This window comes from Hypanus sabinus, chromosome 9, assembly GCF_030144855.1.
Source record: "Hypanus sabinus isolate sHypSab1 chromosome 9, sHypSab1.hap1, whole genome shotgun sequence".
Classification (NCBI taxonomy): Eukaryota; Metazoa; Chordata; class Chondrichthyes; order Myliobatiformes; family Dasyatidae; genus Hypanus; species Hypanus sabinus.
In genome coordinates, this window is record NC_082714.1 from 83,865,506 (window position 1) to 83,882,097 (window position 16,592).

Consider the following 16,592-nt stretch of genomic DNA (forward strand, 5'->3'; position numbering starts at 1 on the left):
TCTAAACCTTTCCTATCCGTGTACCTCTCCGTATCCCTCTAAACCTTTCCTATCCGTTTACTTGTCCGTCTCCCTCTAAACCTTTCCTATCCGTGTCCCTGTCCGTATCCCTCTAAGCCTTTCCTATCCGTGTACCTCTCCGTATCCCTCTAAACCTTTCCTATCCGTGTCCTTGTCCGTATCCCTCTAAACCTTTCCTATCCGTGTACCTCTCCGTATCCCTCTAAACCTTTCCTATCCGTGTACCTGTCCGTATCCCTCTGAACCTTTCCTATCCCTATCCCTCTAAACCTTTCCTATCCGTGTCCCTGTCCGTATCCCTCTAAACCTTTCCTATCCTTTTACCTGTCCGTATCCCTCTGAACCTTTTCTATCCGTGTACCTGTCCGTATCCATCTAAACCTTTCCTATCCGTGTCCCTGTCCCTGTCCGTATCCCTCTAAACCTTTCCTATCCGTGTACCTGTCGATCTCCCTCTAAACCTTTCCTATCCGTGTCCCTGTCCCTATCCCTCTAAACCTTTCCTATCCGTGTACCTCTCCGTATCCCTCTAAACCTTTCCTATCCGTTTACCTGTCCGTATCCCTCTAAACCTTTCCTATCCGTGTCCCTGTCCGTATCCCTCTAAACCTTTCCTATCCGTGTACCTCTCTGTACCCCTCTAAACCTTTCCTATCCGTGTCCCTGTCCGTATCCCTCTAAACCTTCCCTATCCGTGTACCTGTCCGTATCCCTCTGAACCTTTCCTATCCCTATCCCTCTAAACCTTTCCTATCCGTGTACCTGTCCGTATCCCTCTGAACCTTTCCTATCCGTGTACCTGTCCGTATCCCTCTAAACCTTTCCTATCCGTGTCTCTGTCGTATCCCTCTAAACCTTTCCTATCCGTGTACCTGTCCGTATCACTCTGAACCTTTCCTATCCGTGTACCTGTCCGTATCCCTCTGAACCTTTCCTATCCGTGTACATGTCCGTATCCCTCTGAACCTTTCCTATCCCTATCCCTCTAAACCTTTCCTATCCGTGTACCTGTCCGTATACCTCTGAACCTTTCCTATCCGTGTACCTGTCCGTATTCCTCTAAACCTTTCCTGTCCGTATCCCTCTAAACTTTTCCTATCCGTGTACCTGTCCGTATCCCTCTGAACCTTTCCTATCCGTGTACCTGTCTGTATCCCTCTGAACCTTTCCTATCCCTATCCCTCTAAACCTTTCCTATCCGTGTCTCTGTCTTATCCCTCTAAACCTTTCCTATCTGTGTACCTGTCCGTATCCCTCTGAACCTTTCCTATCCGTGTACCTGTCCGTATCCCTCTGAACCTTTCCTATCCGTGTACATGTCCGTATCCCTCTGAACCTTTCCTATCCCTATCCCTCTAAACCTTTCCTATCCGTGTCTCTGTCATATCCCTCTAAACCTTTCCTATCCGTGTACCTGTCTGTATCCCTCTGAACCTTTCCTATCCGTGTACCTGTCCGTATCCCTCTGAACCTTTCCTATCCGTGTACATGTCCGTATCCCTCTAAACCTTTCCTATCCGTGTACCTGTTGTATCCCTCTAAACCTTTCCTATCCGTGTACCTGTCCGTATCCCTCTGAACCTTTCCTATCCGTATCCCTCTAAACCTTTCCTATCCGTGTCCCTGTCCGTATCCCTCTAAACCTTTCCTATCCTTGTCCCTGTCCGTATCCCTCTAAACCTTTCCTATCCATGTACCTGTCCGTATCCCTCTGAACCTTTCCTATCCGTGTACCTGTCCGTATCCCTCTGAACCTTTCCTATCCGTGTACCTGTCCGTATCCCTCTAAACCTTTCCTATCCGTGTACCTGTCCGTATCCCTCTGAACCTTTCCTATCCGTGTACCTGTCCATATCCCTCTAAACCTTTCCTATCCGTGTACCTGTCCGTATCCCTCTAAACCTTTCCTATCCGTGTACCTGTCCATATCCCTCTAACCCTTTCCTATCCGTGTACCTGTCCGTATCCCTCTAAACCTTACCTATTCGTGTCCCTGTCTGTATCCCTCTAAACCTTTCCTATCCGTGTACCTGTCTGTATCCCTCTAAACCTTTCCTATCCGTGCACCTGTCCGTATCCCTCTGAACCTTTCCTATCCGTGTACCAGTCCGTATCCCTCTAAACCTTTCCTATCCGTGTACCTGTCCGTATCCCTCTGAACCTTTCCTATCCGTGTACCTGTCCGTATCCCTCTAACCCTTTCCTATCAGTGTACCTGTCCGTATCCCTCTAAACCTTTCCTATCCGTGTACCTGTCCGTATTCCTCTAAACCTTTCCTGTCCGTATCCCTCTAAACCTTTCCTATCCGTGTCCCTGTCCGTATCCCTCTAAACCTTTCCTATCCGTGTCCCTGTCCGTATCCCTCTAAACCTTTCCTATCCGTGTACCTGTCCGTATCCCTCTGAACCTTTCCTATTCCTATCCCTCTAAACCTTTCCAATCCGTGTCCCTGTCCATATCCTTCTAAACCTTTCCTATCCGTGCACCTGTCCAAGAGCCTTTTAAATGTTGTTAAAGTAGTTGCCTCAACCACTTCATCTGGCAACTTGTTCCTATACTGACCACCCTCTGGGTATAAAAAGGTTGCCCCTCAGGTTCATATTAACCCTCTTCCCTCTCACCTTGTCGATTACTTTCTGGCTTTTCCCCTCAGGTTGCGTGAGGCTAGATACAGAAGTTAGTGGTTTAAGGGGAACGGTGAAATGATTCAGGGGAACCTAACAGAGAACTTACTCACTCAGAAAGTGGTGTGAGTCTGGAACTAAGAGTTTGGTTAGGTGCAGGAAGATAGAAGTACAAGCTGGCATGGAGTAGATGGGCTGAAGGACCTGATTTGGGGCTGTTTTACTTCATGAGTCTGTTTGAGAGAGTTGTTGAAAACCTGATTATATAGGAAATGAAAGGATTGGACAGAAGATCATGCCAACACGGACAAGATGGGCCAAATGGCTTGTTTCTCTCCTGTGGGTGTAGTGTTCCGTGACACTGTAAGATAGAGGTATTAAAGGCTATTCAGCCCATGTAGTCTGCTCCTCCATTTCATCATGGCTGACCCATTTTCTCTCTCAATACCATTCTCCTGCTTTTTCTTCATATCCTTTCACACCCTGACTAATCAAGAACCTATGAATCTCTGCTTTACATACACCCAGTGACCTGGCCTACTCAGCTGTCTGTGGCAACAAATTCCACAGATTCACCACCTTCTGGCTAAAGAAATCCCTCCTCATCTCTGTTCTAAATGGACATCCCTCCATCTTGAGTCTGTTGGGGTCACCTACTGTATCTGATGTTCTCAGTGTGGCCTCCTGTATGTCGGTGAGACCCAGAGCAGATTGAGAGACCACTTCACTAAGCACCTGTGCTTTGTCTACCAGAGAAAGCAGGATCTCCCACTGGCCACCCATTTTAATTCCACTTCCCATCCCCATTCTGACGTGTCAGTCCATGGCCTCCTCTACTGTCGCAATGAAGCCACTCTCAGGTTGGAGGAACAACACCTTATATTCCGTCTGGGTAGCCTCCAACCTGGTGACATGAACATCGATTTCTCTAACTTCCGGTAATGTCCCTCCTTTACCATTCCCCATTCCCTCTCTCACCTTATCTCTCTGCCTGCCCATCACCTCCCTCCTTCCAGTGCTCTTCCCCCTTTCTTCCACGGCTTTCTGTTCTCTCCCATTAGATTCCCCCTTCTCCAGCCCTGTATCTCTTTCACTAATCAACCTTCCGGCTCTTCACTTCCCCCCACTTCCCCTTCCCAGTTTCACCTTGTGGTTCTTCCTCCCCTTCCCTACTTTCTTACCCTGACTTCTTCTCTTCTTCCAGTCCTGATGAAGGGTCAACTGTACTCTTTTCTGTAGTTATAATTACAACACGGAAACAGGCCATTTCAGTCCTTCTAGTCGGTGCCGAACGCTCACTCTCACCTGGACCCACCGACCTGCACTCAGCCCATAACCCTCCATTCCTTTCCTGTTCATATACCTATCCAATTTTTTTTTTAAATGACATAATCGAACCTGCCTCTGCCACTTCTACTGGAAGCTCATTCCACACAGCTACCACTCTCTGAGTAAGGAAATTCCCCTTCGTGTTACCCCTAAACTTTTGCCCCCTAACTCTCAGCTCATGTCCTCTTGTTTGAATCTCCCCTACTCTCAATGGAAAAAGCCTATCCACGTCAACTCTATCTATCCCCCTCATAATTTTAAGTACCTCTATCAAGTCCCCCCTCAACCTTCTACTCTCCAAAGAATAAAAACCTAACTTGTTCAACCTTTCCCTGTAACTTAGGTGCTGAAACCCAGGTAACATTCTAGTAAATTTCCTCTGTATTCTCTGTATTTTGTTGAAATCTTTCCTATAATTTGGTGACCAGAACTGTACACAATAGTTAGTGTCTGTCCTGCTGAATTTCTCCTGTGTTTTGTGTGTGTTGCCTGACTATGGCCTATTCCACCACTTGTCTCCAACTACCCTGAAGCCTCATCCGTAACAATCAACTCGAACATCTTCCCAACCACTGAGGTCAGGCTAACTGGCCTATAATTTCCTTCCTTCTGCCTCCCTGTCTTCTTGAAAAGTAGAGTTACATTTGCAATTGTCCAGTCCTCCGGAACCATTCCAGAATGTATTGATTCTGAAAGATCACTACTCATCCCTCTGCAATCTCTTCAACCACTTCTTTCAGAACCCTGGGGTGTGGTCCATCTGGTCCAGGTGACTTACTTACCTTCAGACCTTTCAGCTTCCCAAGCACCTTCTCCTTTATAGTAGCAACATCACTCACTTCTGCCCCCTGACACTCTCGATGCTGCTAGTGTCTTGCACAGTGAAAACTGATGGAAAATATCTATCAGTTCGTCCACCATTTCCTTGACTTCATTGCTATCTCTCCAGCGTCATTTTCCAGCGATCTGATATCTATTCTTGCCTCTCTTTTACTCTTTTATTAGATGGGCTCCTTGACAGGAACATAAACGTGCAGTGGATGGAAGGATATGGACATTGTGTAGGCAGAAGGGATTAATTTGGTTAGAAGTTAAATATCTTAAAGATTAGCTTTATTTGTCAGACAAACATCAAAACGTACAGTGAAAGGCCTGGCGTGCGTCAATGACCAACACAGTCCAAGGGTGTGCTGGGGGCAGCCCGCAAGTGTTCAGGTGTGAGTATAGCATGCCCACAACTCACTACCTCTAACTCGTACATCCTCGGAATGTGGGAGGAAGATCCATACGGTCACAGAGATAATGTGCAGGCTCCTTACTGACAGTGGTGGGAATTGATTCCCGATGGGTGACGGTGGCTCTATAAGGCATTACACTACCCACTACATTACAGTGCTGTCTAGCAGTACTACTACCGGTTTTATAGCATGGCACTGTGGGCCGAAGGGCCTGTTCCTGTGATGTACTGTTTTATCTACTCTGTTCTGTTCAACCTCTCTGTAGATATTACAGATACACTGCAGACCGCAGCAAGTGGGTGCAGACGAAGAGCAGCGGACAGACCCTGGCTGCCGGCCGTGACCCTGTACCATAGGCCGAAGTGAATCCCAGCAGACCTCCTGCCCACCCCCCCCGGGATTGATGCATTGCAGTTCCAGGGTGCTGCGGAACATTGCCCGACTGGAGAGACTGCACCACCACCTGCTGGCTATGGAGGGCAGCAACGCGGCCACTGACGCCTCGGAAGACCGGGAACTCCGTACTGTCACAGCAGGGATCATCATAATTGGAGATGAGATCCTAAAGGTACAGACTCTGCCCCTCCCTCTGCTCCACCTTCCTCCTCCTCTTCCCTCCTCTCCTCCCTCTGCCCCTCCCTCTAGGGAGATGTCATGGGATGATTAACGTCTCCTGGGAGGTCAAAACCTGGAGGGCCTCCTCCTCCCCTACCTGTTCCCACCTTCATCTCCCCACTTTCCTCGCGTCTTCGTCACACTTCCCCACTAACCCCTTCCCCTACCTCTCTCAGGATCCGTCCACATCCTCCCCCTCTCAACCCCTCTCCATGCCCTCCATCCCTCCAAACACACCCCTCTCTGTCTCTGTGACCCCCACAGACCATACACCCCTCTCTGTCTCTGTGACCCCTCCAGACCCTATACCCTCTCTCTCTGTGTCCCCTCCAGACCCTATACCCCTATCTGTCTCCATGTCCCCTCCAGACCCTATGTCCCTCTCTGTCTCTGTGACCCCTCCAGACCCTATACCCCTCTCTGTCTCTGTGTCCCCTCCAGCCCCTAACCCCTCTCTGTCTCTGTGTCCCCTCCAGACCCTACACCCTCTCTGTCTCTGTGACCCCTCCAGACCCTATACCCCTCTCTGTCTGTGTCCCCTCCAGACCCTATACCCCTCTCTGTCTCTGTGACCCCTCCAGACCCTATACCCCTCTCTGTCTCTGTAACCCCTCCAGACCCTACACCCCCTCTGTCTCTGTGTCCCCTCCAGCCCCTATACCCCTCTCTGTCTCTGTGACCCCTCCAGACCCTAAAACCCCTTTATCTCAGTGACCCCTCCAGACCCTATACCCCTTTCTCTCTGTGTCCCTTCCAGACCCTATATCCCTCTCTGTCTCTGTAACCCCTCCAGACACTACACCCCCTCTGTCTCTGTGACCCCTCCAGACCCTAAAACCCCTCTGTCTCAGTGACCCCTCCAGACCCTATACCCCTCTCTGTCTCTGTGAGCCCTCCAGACCCTACACCCTGTCTCAGTGACCCCTCAAGACCCTATACCCCTCTCTGTCTCTGTGACCCCTCCAGACCCTATACCCCTCTCTGTCTCTGTGTCCACTCCAGCCCCTATACCCCTCTCTGTCTCTGTGACCACTCCAGACCCTATACCCCTCTCTGTCTCTGTGTCCCCTCCAGCCCCTATACCCTCTCTGTCTCTGTGTCCCCTCCAGCCCCTATACCCCTCTCAGTCTCAGTGACCCCTCCAGACCCTATACCCCTCTGTCTCTGTGACCCCTCCAGACCCTATACCCCTCTCTGTCTCTGTGTCCCCTCCAGCCCCTATACCCCTCTCTGTCTCTGTGACCACTCCAGACCCTATACCCCTCTCTGTCTCTGTCCCCTCCAGACCCTATACCCCTCTCTGTCTCTGTCCCCTCCAGCCCCTATACCCCTCTCTGTCTCTGTGACCCCTCCAGACCCTATACCCCTCTCCGTCTCTGTGTCCCCTCCAGACCCTATACCCCTCTCTGTCTCTGTGTCCCCTCCAGACCCTACACCCTCTCTGTCTCTGTGACCCCTCCAGACCCTAAACCCCTCTGTGTCCCCTCCAGCCCCTATACCCTTCTCTGTCTCTGTGACCCCTCCAGAACCTATACCCCTCTCTGTCTCTGTCCCCTCCAGACCCTATACCCCTCTGTCTCTGTGACCCCTCCAGACCCTATACCCCTCTCTGTCTCTGTGTCCCCTCCAGACCCTACACCCCTCTCTGTCTCTGTGACCCCTCCAGACCCTACACCCCTCTCTCTCTGTGTCCCCTCCAGACCCTACACCCCTCTCTGTCTCTGTGACCCCTCCAGACCCTATACCCCTCTCTGTCTCTGTCCCCTCCAGACCCTATACCCCTCTCTGTCTCCGTGTCCCCTCCAGACCCTATACCCCTCTCTGTCTCTGTGACCCCTCCAGACCCTATACCCCTCTCTGTCTCTGTGACCCCTCCAGACCCTAAAACCCCTTCGTCTCAGTGACCCCTCCAGACCCTATATCCCTCTCTGTCTCTGTAACCCCTCCAGACCCTACACCCCCTCTGTCTCTGTGACCCCTCCAGACCCTATATCCCTCTCTGTCTCTGTAACCCCTCCAGAACCTATACCCCCCCACATCTCTGTGACCCCTCCAGACCCTATACCCCTCTCTGTCTCTGTGTCCCCTCCAGACCCTACACCCCCTCTGTCTCTGTGACCCCTCCAGACCCTACACCCCTCTCTGTCTCTGTGTCCCCTCCAGCCCCTACACCCCTCTCTGTCTCTGACCCCTCCAGACCCTATACCCCCTCTGTCTCTGTAACCCCTCCAGGCCCTACACCCCCTCTGTCTCTGTGACCCCTACAGACCCTATACCCCTCTCTCTCTCTGTGTCCCCTCCAGACCCTATACCCCTCTCTGTCTCTGTGACCCCTCCAGACACTATACCCCTCTCTGTCTCTGTAACCCCTCCAGACCCTACACCCCCTCTGTCTCTGTGTCCCCTCCAGCCCCTATACCCCTCTCTGTCTCTGTGACCCCTCCAGACCCTAAAACCCCTTTATCTCAGTGACCCCTCCAGACCCTATACCCCTTTCTCTCTGTGTCCCTTCCAGACCCTATATCCCTCTCTGTCTCTGTAACCCCTCCAGACACTACACCCCCTCTGTCTCTGTGACCCCTCCAGACCCTATACCTCTCTCTGTCTCTGTGACCCCTCCAGACCCTAAAACCCCTTTATCTCAGTGACCCCTCCAGACCCTATACCCTCTCTCTGTGTCCACTCCAGCCCCTATACCCCTCTCTGTCTCTGTGTCCCCTCCAGACCCTACACCCTGTCTCAGTGACCCCTCCAGACCCTATACCCCTCTCTGTCTCTGTGTCCACTCCAGCCCCTATACCCCTCTCTGTCTCAGTGACCACTCCAGACCCTATACCCCTCTCTGTCTCTGTGTCCCCTCCAGCCCCTATACCCTCTCTGTCTCTGTGTCCCCTCCAGCCCCTATACCCCTCTCTGTCTCAGTGACCCCTCCAGACCCTATACCCCTCTGTCTCTGTGACCCCTCCAGACCCTATACCCCTCTCTGTCTCTGTGTCCCCTCCAGCCCCTATACCCCTCTCTGTCTCTGTGACCACTCCAGACCCTATACCCCTCTCTGTCTCTGTCCCCTCCAGACCCTATACCCCTCTCTGTCTCTGTGTCCCCTCCAGCCCCTATACCCCTCTCTGTCTCTGTGTCCCCTCCAGCCCCTATACCCCTCTCTGTCTCTGTGACCACTCCAGACCCTATACCCCTCTCTGTCTCTGTCCCCTCCAGACCCTATACCCCTCTCTGTCTCTGTGTCCCCTCCAGCCCCTATACCCCTCTCTGTCTCTGTGACCCCTCCAGACCCTATACCCCTCTCTGTCTCTGTGTCCCCTCCAGACCCTACACCCTCTCTGTCTCTGTGACCACTCCAGACCCTATACCCCTCTCTGTCTCTGTCCCCTCCAGACCCTATACCCCTCTCTGTCTCTGTGTCCCCTCCAGCCCCTATACCCCTCTCTGTCTCTGTGACCCCTCCAGATCCTATACCCCTCTCTGTCTCTGTCCCCTACAGACCCTATACCCCTCTCTGTCTCTGTGACCCCTCCAGATCCTATACCCCTCTCTGTCTCTGTCCCCTCCAGACCCTATACCCCTCTCTGTCTCTGTGTCCCCTCCAGACCCTACACCCTCTCTGTCTCTGTGACCCCTCCAGAACATATACCCCTCTCTGTCTCTGTCCCCTCCAGACCCTATACACCTCTGTCTCTGTGACCCCTCCAGACCCTATAACCCTCTCTGTCTCTGTGTCCCCTCCAGACCCTACACACCTCTCTGTCTCTGTGACCCCTCCAGACCCTATACCCCTCTCTGTCTCTGTGTCCCCTCCAGACCCTACACCCCTCTCTGTCTCTGTGACCCCTCCAGACCCTATACCCCTCTCTGTCTCTGTGACCCCTCCAGACCCTATACCCCTCTCTGTCTCTGTGTCCACTCCAGCCCCTATACCCCTCTCTGTCTCTGTGACCACTCCAGACCCTATACCCCTCTCCGTCTCTGTGTCCCCTCCAGCCCCTATACCCTCTCTGTCTCTGTGTCCCCTCCAGCCCCTATACCCCTCTCTGTCTCAGTGACCCCTACAGACCCTATACCCCTCTGTCTCTGTGACCCCTCCAGACCCTATACCCCTCTCTGTCTCTGTGTCCCCTCCAGCCCCTATACCCCTCTCTGTCTCTGTGACCACTCCAGACCCTATACCCCTCTCTGTCTCTGTCCCCTCCAGACCCTATACCCCTCTCTGTCTCGGTGTCCCCTCCAGCCCCTATACCCCTCTCTGTCTCTGTGACCCCTCCAGACCCTATACCCCTCTCTGTCTCTGTGTCCCCTCCAGACCCTATACCCCTCTCTGTCTCTGTGTCCCCTCCAGACCCTACACCCTCTCTGTCTCTGTGACCCCTCCAGAACATATAACCCTCTCTGTCTCTGTCCCCTCCAGACCCTATACCCCTCTTGTCTCTGTGACCCCTCCAGACCCTATACCCCTCTCTGTCTCTGTGTCCCCTCCAGACCCTACACCCCTCTCTGTCTCTGTGACCCCTCCAGACCCTATACCCCTCTCTGTCTCTGTGTCCCCTCCAGACCCTACACCCCTCTCTGTCTCTGTGACCCCTCCAGACCCTATACCCCTCTCTGTCTGTCCCCTCCAGACCCTATACCGCTCTCTGTCTCCGTGTCCCCTCCAGACCCTATACCCCTCTCTGTCTCCGTGTCCCCTCCAGACCCTATACCCTCTCTGTCTCAGTGACCCCTCCAGACCCTATACCCCTCTCTGTCTCTGTGACCCCTCCAGACCCTATACCCCTCTCTGTCTCTGTGTCCCCTCCAGACCCTACACCCTCTCTGTCTCTGTGTCCCCTCCAGACCCTACACCCCTCTCTGTCTCTGTGACCCCTCCAGACCCTACACCCCCTCTGTCTCTGTGTCCGCTCCAGACCCTATACCCCTCTCTGTCTCTGTGACCCCTCCAGACGCTATACCCCTCTCTGTCTCTGTGTCCCCTCCAGACCCTATACCCCTCTCTCTCTGTGACCCCTCCAGACCCTATACCCCTCTCTGTCTCTGTGACCCCTCCAGACCCTAAAACCCCTTCGTCTCAGTGACCCCTCCAGACCCTATATCCCTCTCTGTCTCTGTAACCCCTCCAGACCCTACACCCCCTCTGTCTCTGTGACCCCTCCAGACCCTATATCCCTCTCTGTCTCTGTAACCCCTCCAGAACCTACACACCCCCACATCTCTGTGACCCCTCCAGACCGTATACCCCTCTCTGTCTCTGTGTCCCCTCCAGACCCTACACCCCCTCTGTCTCTGTGACCCCTCCAGACCTACACCCCTCTCTGTCTCTGTGTCCCCTCCAGCCCTACACCCCTCTCTGTCTCTGACCCCTCCAGACCCTATACCCCCTCTGTCTCTGTAACCCGTCCAGGCCCTACACCCCCTCTGTCTCTGTGACCCCTACAGACCCTATACCCCTCTCTCTCTGTGTCCCCTCCAGCCCCTACACCCTCTCTGTCTCTGTGACCCCTCCAGACCCTATACCCCTCTCTGTCTCTGTGACCCCTCCAGACCCTATACCCCTCTCTGTCTCTGTGACCCCTCCAGACCCTACACCCTCTCTGTCTCTGTGACCCCTCCAGACCCTATACCCCTCTCTGTCTCTGTGACCCCTCCAGACCCTACACCCTCTCTGTCTCTGTGTCCCCTCCAGACCCTACACCCCCTCTGTCTCTGTAACCCCTCCAGACCCTACACCCCCTCTGTCTCTGTGTCCCCTCCAGACCCTATACCCCTCTCTGTCTCTGTGACCCCTCCAGACCCTAAAACCCCTTTGTCTCAGTGACCCCTCCAGACCCTATATCCCTCTCTGTCTCTGTAACCCCTCCAGACCCTACACCCCCTCTGTCTCTGTGACCCCTCCAGACCCTATATCCCTCTCTGTCTCTGTAACACCTCCAGAACCTTCACCCCCTCTGTCTCTGTGTCCCCTCCAGACCCTATACCCCTCTCTGTCTCTGTGACCCCTCCAGCCCCTACACCCCCTCTGTCTCTGACCCCTCCAGACCCTATACCCCTCTCTGTCTCTGTAACCCCTCCAAACCCTATACCCCTCTCTGTCTCTGTAACCCCTCCAGACCCTACACCCCCTCTCTCTGTGACCCCTCCAGACCCTACACCCCCTCTGTCTCTGACCCCTCCAGACCCTATACCCCTCTCTGTCTCTGTGTCCTCTCCAGACCCTACACCCCCTCTGTCTCTGACCCCTCCAGACCCTATACCCCTCTCTGTCTCTGTAACCCCTCCAGACCCTATACCCCTCTCTGTCTCTGTAACCCCTCCAGACCCTACACCCCCTCTCTCTGTGACCCCTTTAGACCCTACACCCCCTCTGTCTCTGTGACCCCTCCAGACCCTATACCCCTCTCTGTCTCTGTGACCCCTCCAGACCCTAAAACCCCTTTGTCTCAGTGACCCCTCCAGACCCTATATCCCTCTCTGTCTCTGTAACCCCTCCAGAACCTACACCCCCCCACATCTCTGTGTCCCCTCCAGCCCCTACACCCCTCTCTGTCTCTGACCCCTCCATACCCTATACCCCCTCTGTCTCTGTAACCCCTCCAGGCACTACACCCCCTCTGTCTCTGTGACCCCTCCAGACCCTATACCCCTCTCTCTCTGTGTCCCCTCCAGCCCCTACACCCTCTCTGTCTCTGTGACCCCTCCAGACCCTATACCCCTCTCTGTCTCTGTGACCCCTCCAGACCCTATACCCCTCTCTGTCTCTGTGACCCCTCCAGACCCTACACCCTCTCTGTCTCTGTGACCCCTCCAGACCCTATACCCCTCTCTGTCTCTGTGACCCCTCCAGACCCGACACCCTCTCTGTCTCTGTGTCCCCTCCAGACCCTACACCCCCTCTGTCTCTGTAACCCCTCCAGACCCTACACCCCCGCTGTCTCCCCTCCAGACCCTATACCCCTCTCTGTCTCTGTGACCCCTCCAGACCCTAAAACCCCTTTGTCTCAGTGACCCCTCCAGACCCTATATCCCTCTCTATCTCTGTAACCCCTCCAGACCCTACACCCACTCTGTCTCTGTGACCCCTCCAGACCCTATATCCCTCTCTGTCTCTGTAACCCCTCCAGAACCGACACCCCCCCACATCTCTGTGACCCCTCCAGACCCTATACCCCTCTCTGTCTCTGTGTCCCCTCCAGACCCTACACCCCCTCTGTCTCTGTGTCCCCACCAGACCCTATACCCCTCTCTGTCTCTGTGTCCCCTCCAGCCCCTACACCCCCTCTGTCTCTGTGTCCCCACCAGACCCTACACCCCCTCTGTCTCTGTGTCCCCTCCAGACCCTATACCCCTCTCTGTCTCTGTGACCCCTCCAGCCCCTACACCCCCTCTGTCTCTGACCCCTCCAGACCCTATACCCCTCTCTGTCTGTGTAACCCCTCCAAACCATATACCCCTCTCTGTCTCTGTAACCCCTCCAGACCCTACACCCCCTCTCTCTGTGACCCCTCCAGACCCTACACCCCCTCTGTCTCTGACCCCTCCAGACCCTATACCCCTCTCTGTCTCTGTGTCCTCTCCAGACCCTACACCCCCTCTGTCTCTGACCCCTCCAGACCCTATACCCCTCTCTGTCTCTGTAACCCCTCCAGACCCTATACCCCTCTCTGTCTCTGTAACCCCTCCAGACCCTACACCCCCTCTCTGTGTGACCCCTTTAGACCCTACACCCCCTCTGTCTCTGTGACCCCTCCAGACCCTAAAACCCCTTTGTCTCAGTGACCCCTCCAGTCCCTATACCCTCTCTCTCTGTCTCTGTGACCCTTCCAGACCCTATACCCCCCACGGTCTCTGTCCCTTCCAGACCCTATACCCCTCTCTGTCTCTGTGACCCCTCCAGACCCTATACCCCTCTCTGTCTCTGTAACCCCTCCAGACCCTAAAACCCCTCTGTCTCAGTGACCCCTCCAGACCCTATACCCCTCTCTGTCTCTTTGTCCCCTCCAGACCCTATACCCCTCTCTGTCTCCGTGTCCCCTCCAGACCCTATACCCCTTTCTGTCTCTGTGACCCCTCCAGACCCTATACCCCTCTCTGTCTCTGTGGCCCCTCCAGACCCTACACCCTCTCTGTCTCTGTGTCCCCTCCAGACCCTACACCCCCTCTGTCTCTGTAACCCCTCCAGACCCTACACCCCCTCTGTCTCCCCTCCAGACCCTATACCCCTCTCTGTCTCTGTGACCCCTCCAGACCCTAAAACCCCTTTGTCTAAGTGACCCCTCCAGACCCTATATCCCTCTCTATCTCTGTGACCCCTCCAGACCCTATATCCCTCTCTGTCTCTGTGTCCCCTCCAGACCCTACACCCCCTCTGTCTCTGTAACCCCTCCAGACCCTACACCCCCTCTGTCTCTGTGTCCCCTCCAGACCCTATACCCCTCTCTGTCTCTGTGTCCCCTCCAGCCCCTATACCCCTCTCTGTCTCTGTGAATCCCCCAGACCCTATACCCCTCTCTGTCTCTGTGTCCCCTCCAGCCCCTATACCCCTCTCTCTCTGTGACCCCTCCAGACCCTATACCCCTCTCTGTCTCTGTGACCCCTCCAGACCCTATACCCCTCTCTGTCTCTGTGACCCCTCCAGACTCTAAACCCCTCTGTGTCCCCTCCAGCCCCTATACCCCTCTCTGTCTCTGTGACCCCTCCAGACCCTATACCCCTCTCTGTCTCTGTGACCCCTCCAGACCCTATATCCCTCTCTCTCTCTGACCCCTCCAGACCCTATACACCTCTCTGTCTCTGTGACCCCTCCAGACCCTACACCCCTCTCTGTCTCCATGTCCCCTCCAGACCCTATACCCCTTCTGTCTCTGTGACCCCTCCAGACCCTAAAACCCCTTTGTCTCAGTGACCCCTCCAGACCCTATATCCCTCTCTGTCTCTGTAACCTCTCCAGACCCTACACCCCCTCTGTCTCTGTGACCACTCCAGACCCTATCTCCCTCTCTGTCTCTGTAACCCCTCCAGAACCTACACCCCCCCACATCTCTGTGACCCCTCCAGACCCTATACCCCTCTGTCTCTGTGTCCCCTCCAGACCCTACACCCCCTCTGACTCTGTGTACCCTCCAGACCCTACACCCCCTCTGTCTCTGTGTCCCCTCCAGACCCTATACCCCTCTCTGTCTCTGTGACCCCTCCAGCCCCTACACCCCCTCTGTCTCTGACCCCTCCAGACCCTATACCCCTCTCTGTCTCTGTGACCCCTCCAGACCCTACACCCTCTCTGTCTCTGTGACCCCTCCAGACCCTATACCCCTCTCTGTCTCTGTGACCCCTCCAGACCCGACACCCTCTCTGTGTCCCCTCCAGACCCTACACCCCCTCTGTCTCTGTAACCCCTCCAGACCCTACACCCCCTCTGTCTCCCCTCCAGACCCTATATCCCTCTCTGTCTCTGTAACCCCTCCAGAACCTACACCCCCCCACATCTCTGTGACCCCTCCAGACCCTATACCCCTCTCTGTCTCTGTGTCCCCTCCAGACCCTACACCCCCTCTGTCTCTGTGTCCCCTCCAGACCCTATACCCCTCTCTGTCTCTGTGTCCCCTCCAGCCCCTACACTCCCTCTGTCTCTGTGTCCCCACCAGACCCTACACCCCCTCTGTCTCTGTGTCCCCTCCAGACCCTATACCCCTCTCTGTCTCTGTGACCCCTCCAGCCCCTACACCCCCTCTGTCTCTGACCCCTCCAGACCCTATACCCCTCTCTGTCTCTGTAACCCCTCCAAACCCTATACCCCTCTCTGTCTCTGTAACCCCTCCAGACCCTGCACCCCCTCTCTCTGTGACCCCTCCAGACCCTACACCCCCTCTGTCTCTGACCCCTCCAGACCCTATAACCCTCTGTGTCCTCTCCAGACCCTACACCCCCTCTGTCTCTGACCCCTCCAGACCCTATACCCCTCTCTGTCTCTGTAACCCCTCCAGACCCTATACCCCTCTCTGTCTCTGTAACCCCTCCAGACCCTACACCCCCTCTCTCTGTGACCCCTTTAGACCCTACACCCCCTCTGTCTCTGTGACCCCTCCAGACCCTAAAACCCCTTTGTCTCAGTGACCCCTCCAGTCCCTATACCCTCTCTCTCTGTCTCTGTGACCCTTCCAGACCCTATACCCCCCTCTGTCTCTGTCCCTTCCAGACCCTATACCCCTCTCTGTCTCTGTGACCCCTCCAGACCCTATACCCCTCTCTGTCTCTGTAACCCCTCCAGACCCTAAAACCCCTCTGTCTCAGTGACCCCTCCAGACCCTATACCCCTCTCTGTCTCTGTCCCCTCCAGACCCTATACCCCTCTCTGTCTCCGTGTCCCCTCCAGACCCTATACCCCTTTCTGTCTCTGTGACCCCTCCAGACCCTATACCCCTCTCTGTCTCTGTGGCCCCTCCAGACCCTACACCCTCTCTGTCTCTGTGTCCCCTCCAGACCCTATACCCCTCTCTGTCTCTGTCCCCTCCAGCCCCTATACCCCTCTGTCTCTGTGACTCCCCCAGACCCTATACCCCTCTCTGTCTCTGTGTCCCCTCCAGCCCCTATACCCCTCTCTCTCTGTGACCCCTCCAGACCCTATACCCCTCTCTGTCTCTGTGACCCCTCCAGACCCTATACCCCTCTCTGTCTCTGTGACCCCTCCAGACTCTATACCCCTCTGTGTCCCCTCCAGCCCCTATACCCCTCTCTGTCTCTGTGACCCCTCCAGACCCTATA

General features: G+C 54.9%; 1 protein-coding gene across 1 annotated transcript in view; it reads left to right on the plus strand.

Moving 5' to 3' along the window:
* LOC132400066 (FAD synthase-like) overlaps positions 1–16,592 on the plus strand; it is a 161,160-nt gene that overhangs the window by 81,174 nt on the left and 63,394 nt on the right. The window contains exon 2 of the mRNA XM_059981150.1: positions 5,479–5,781. Within this exon, the coding sequence (XP_059837133.1) occupies positions 5,617–5,781 (165 nt within the window). The 5' untranslated portion in view covers positions 5,479–5,616. The remainder of the gene's footprint in view (positions 1–5,478; positions 5,782–16,592) is intronic.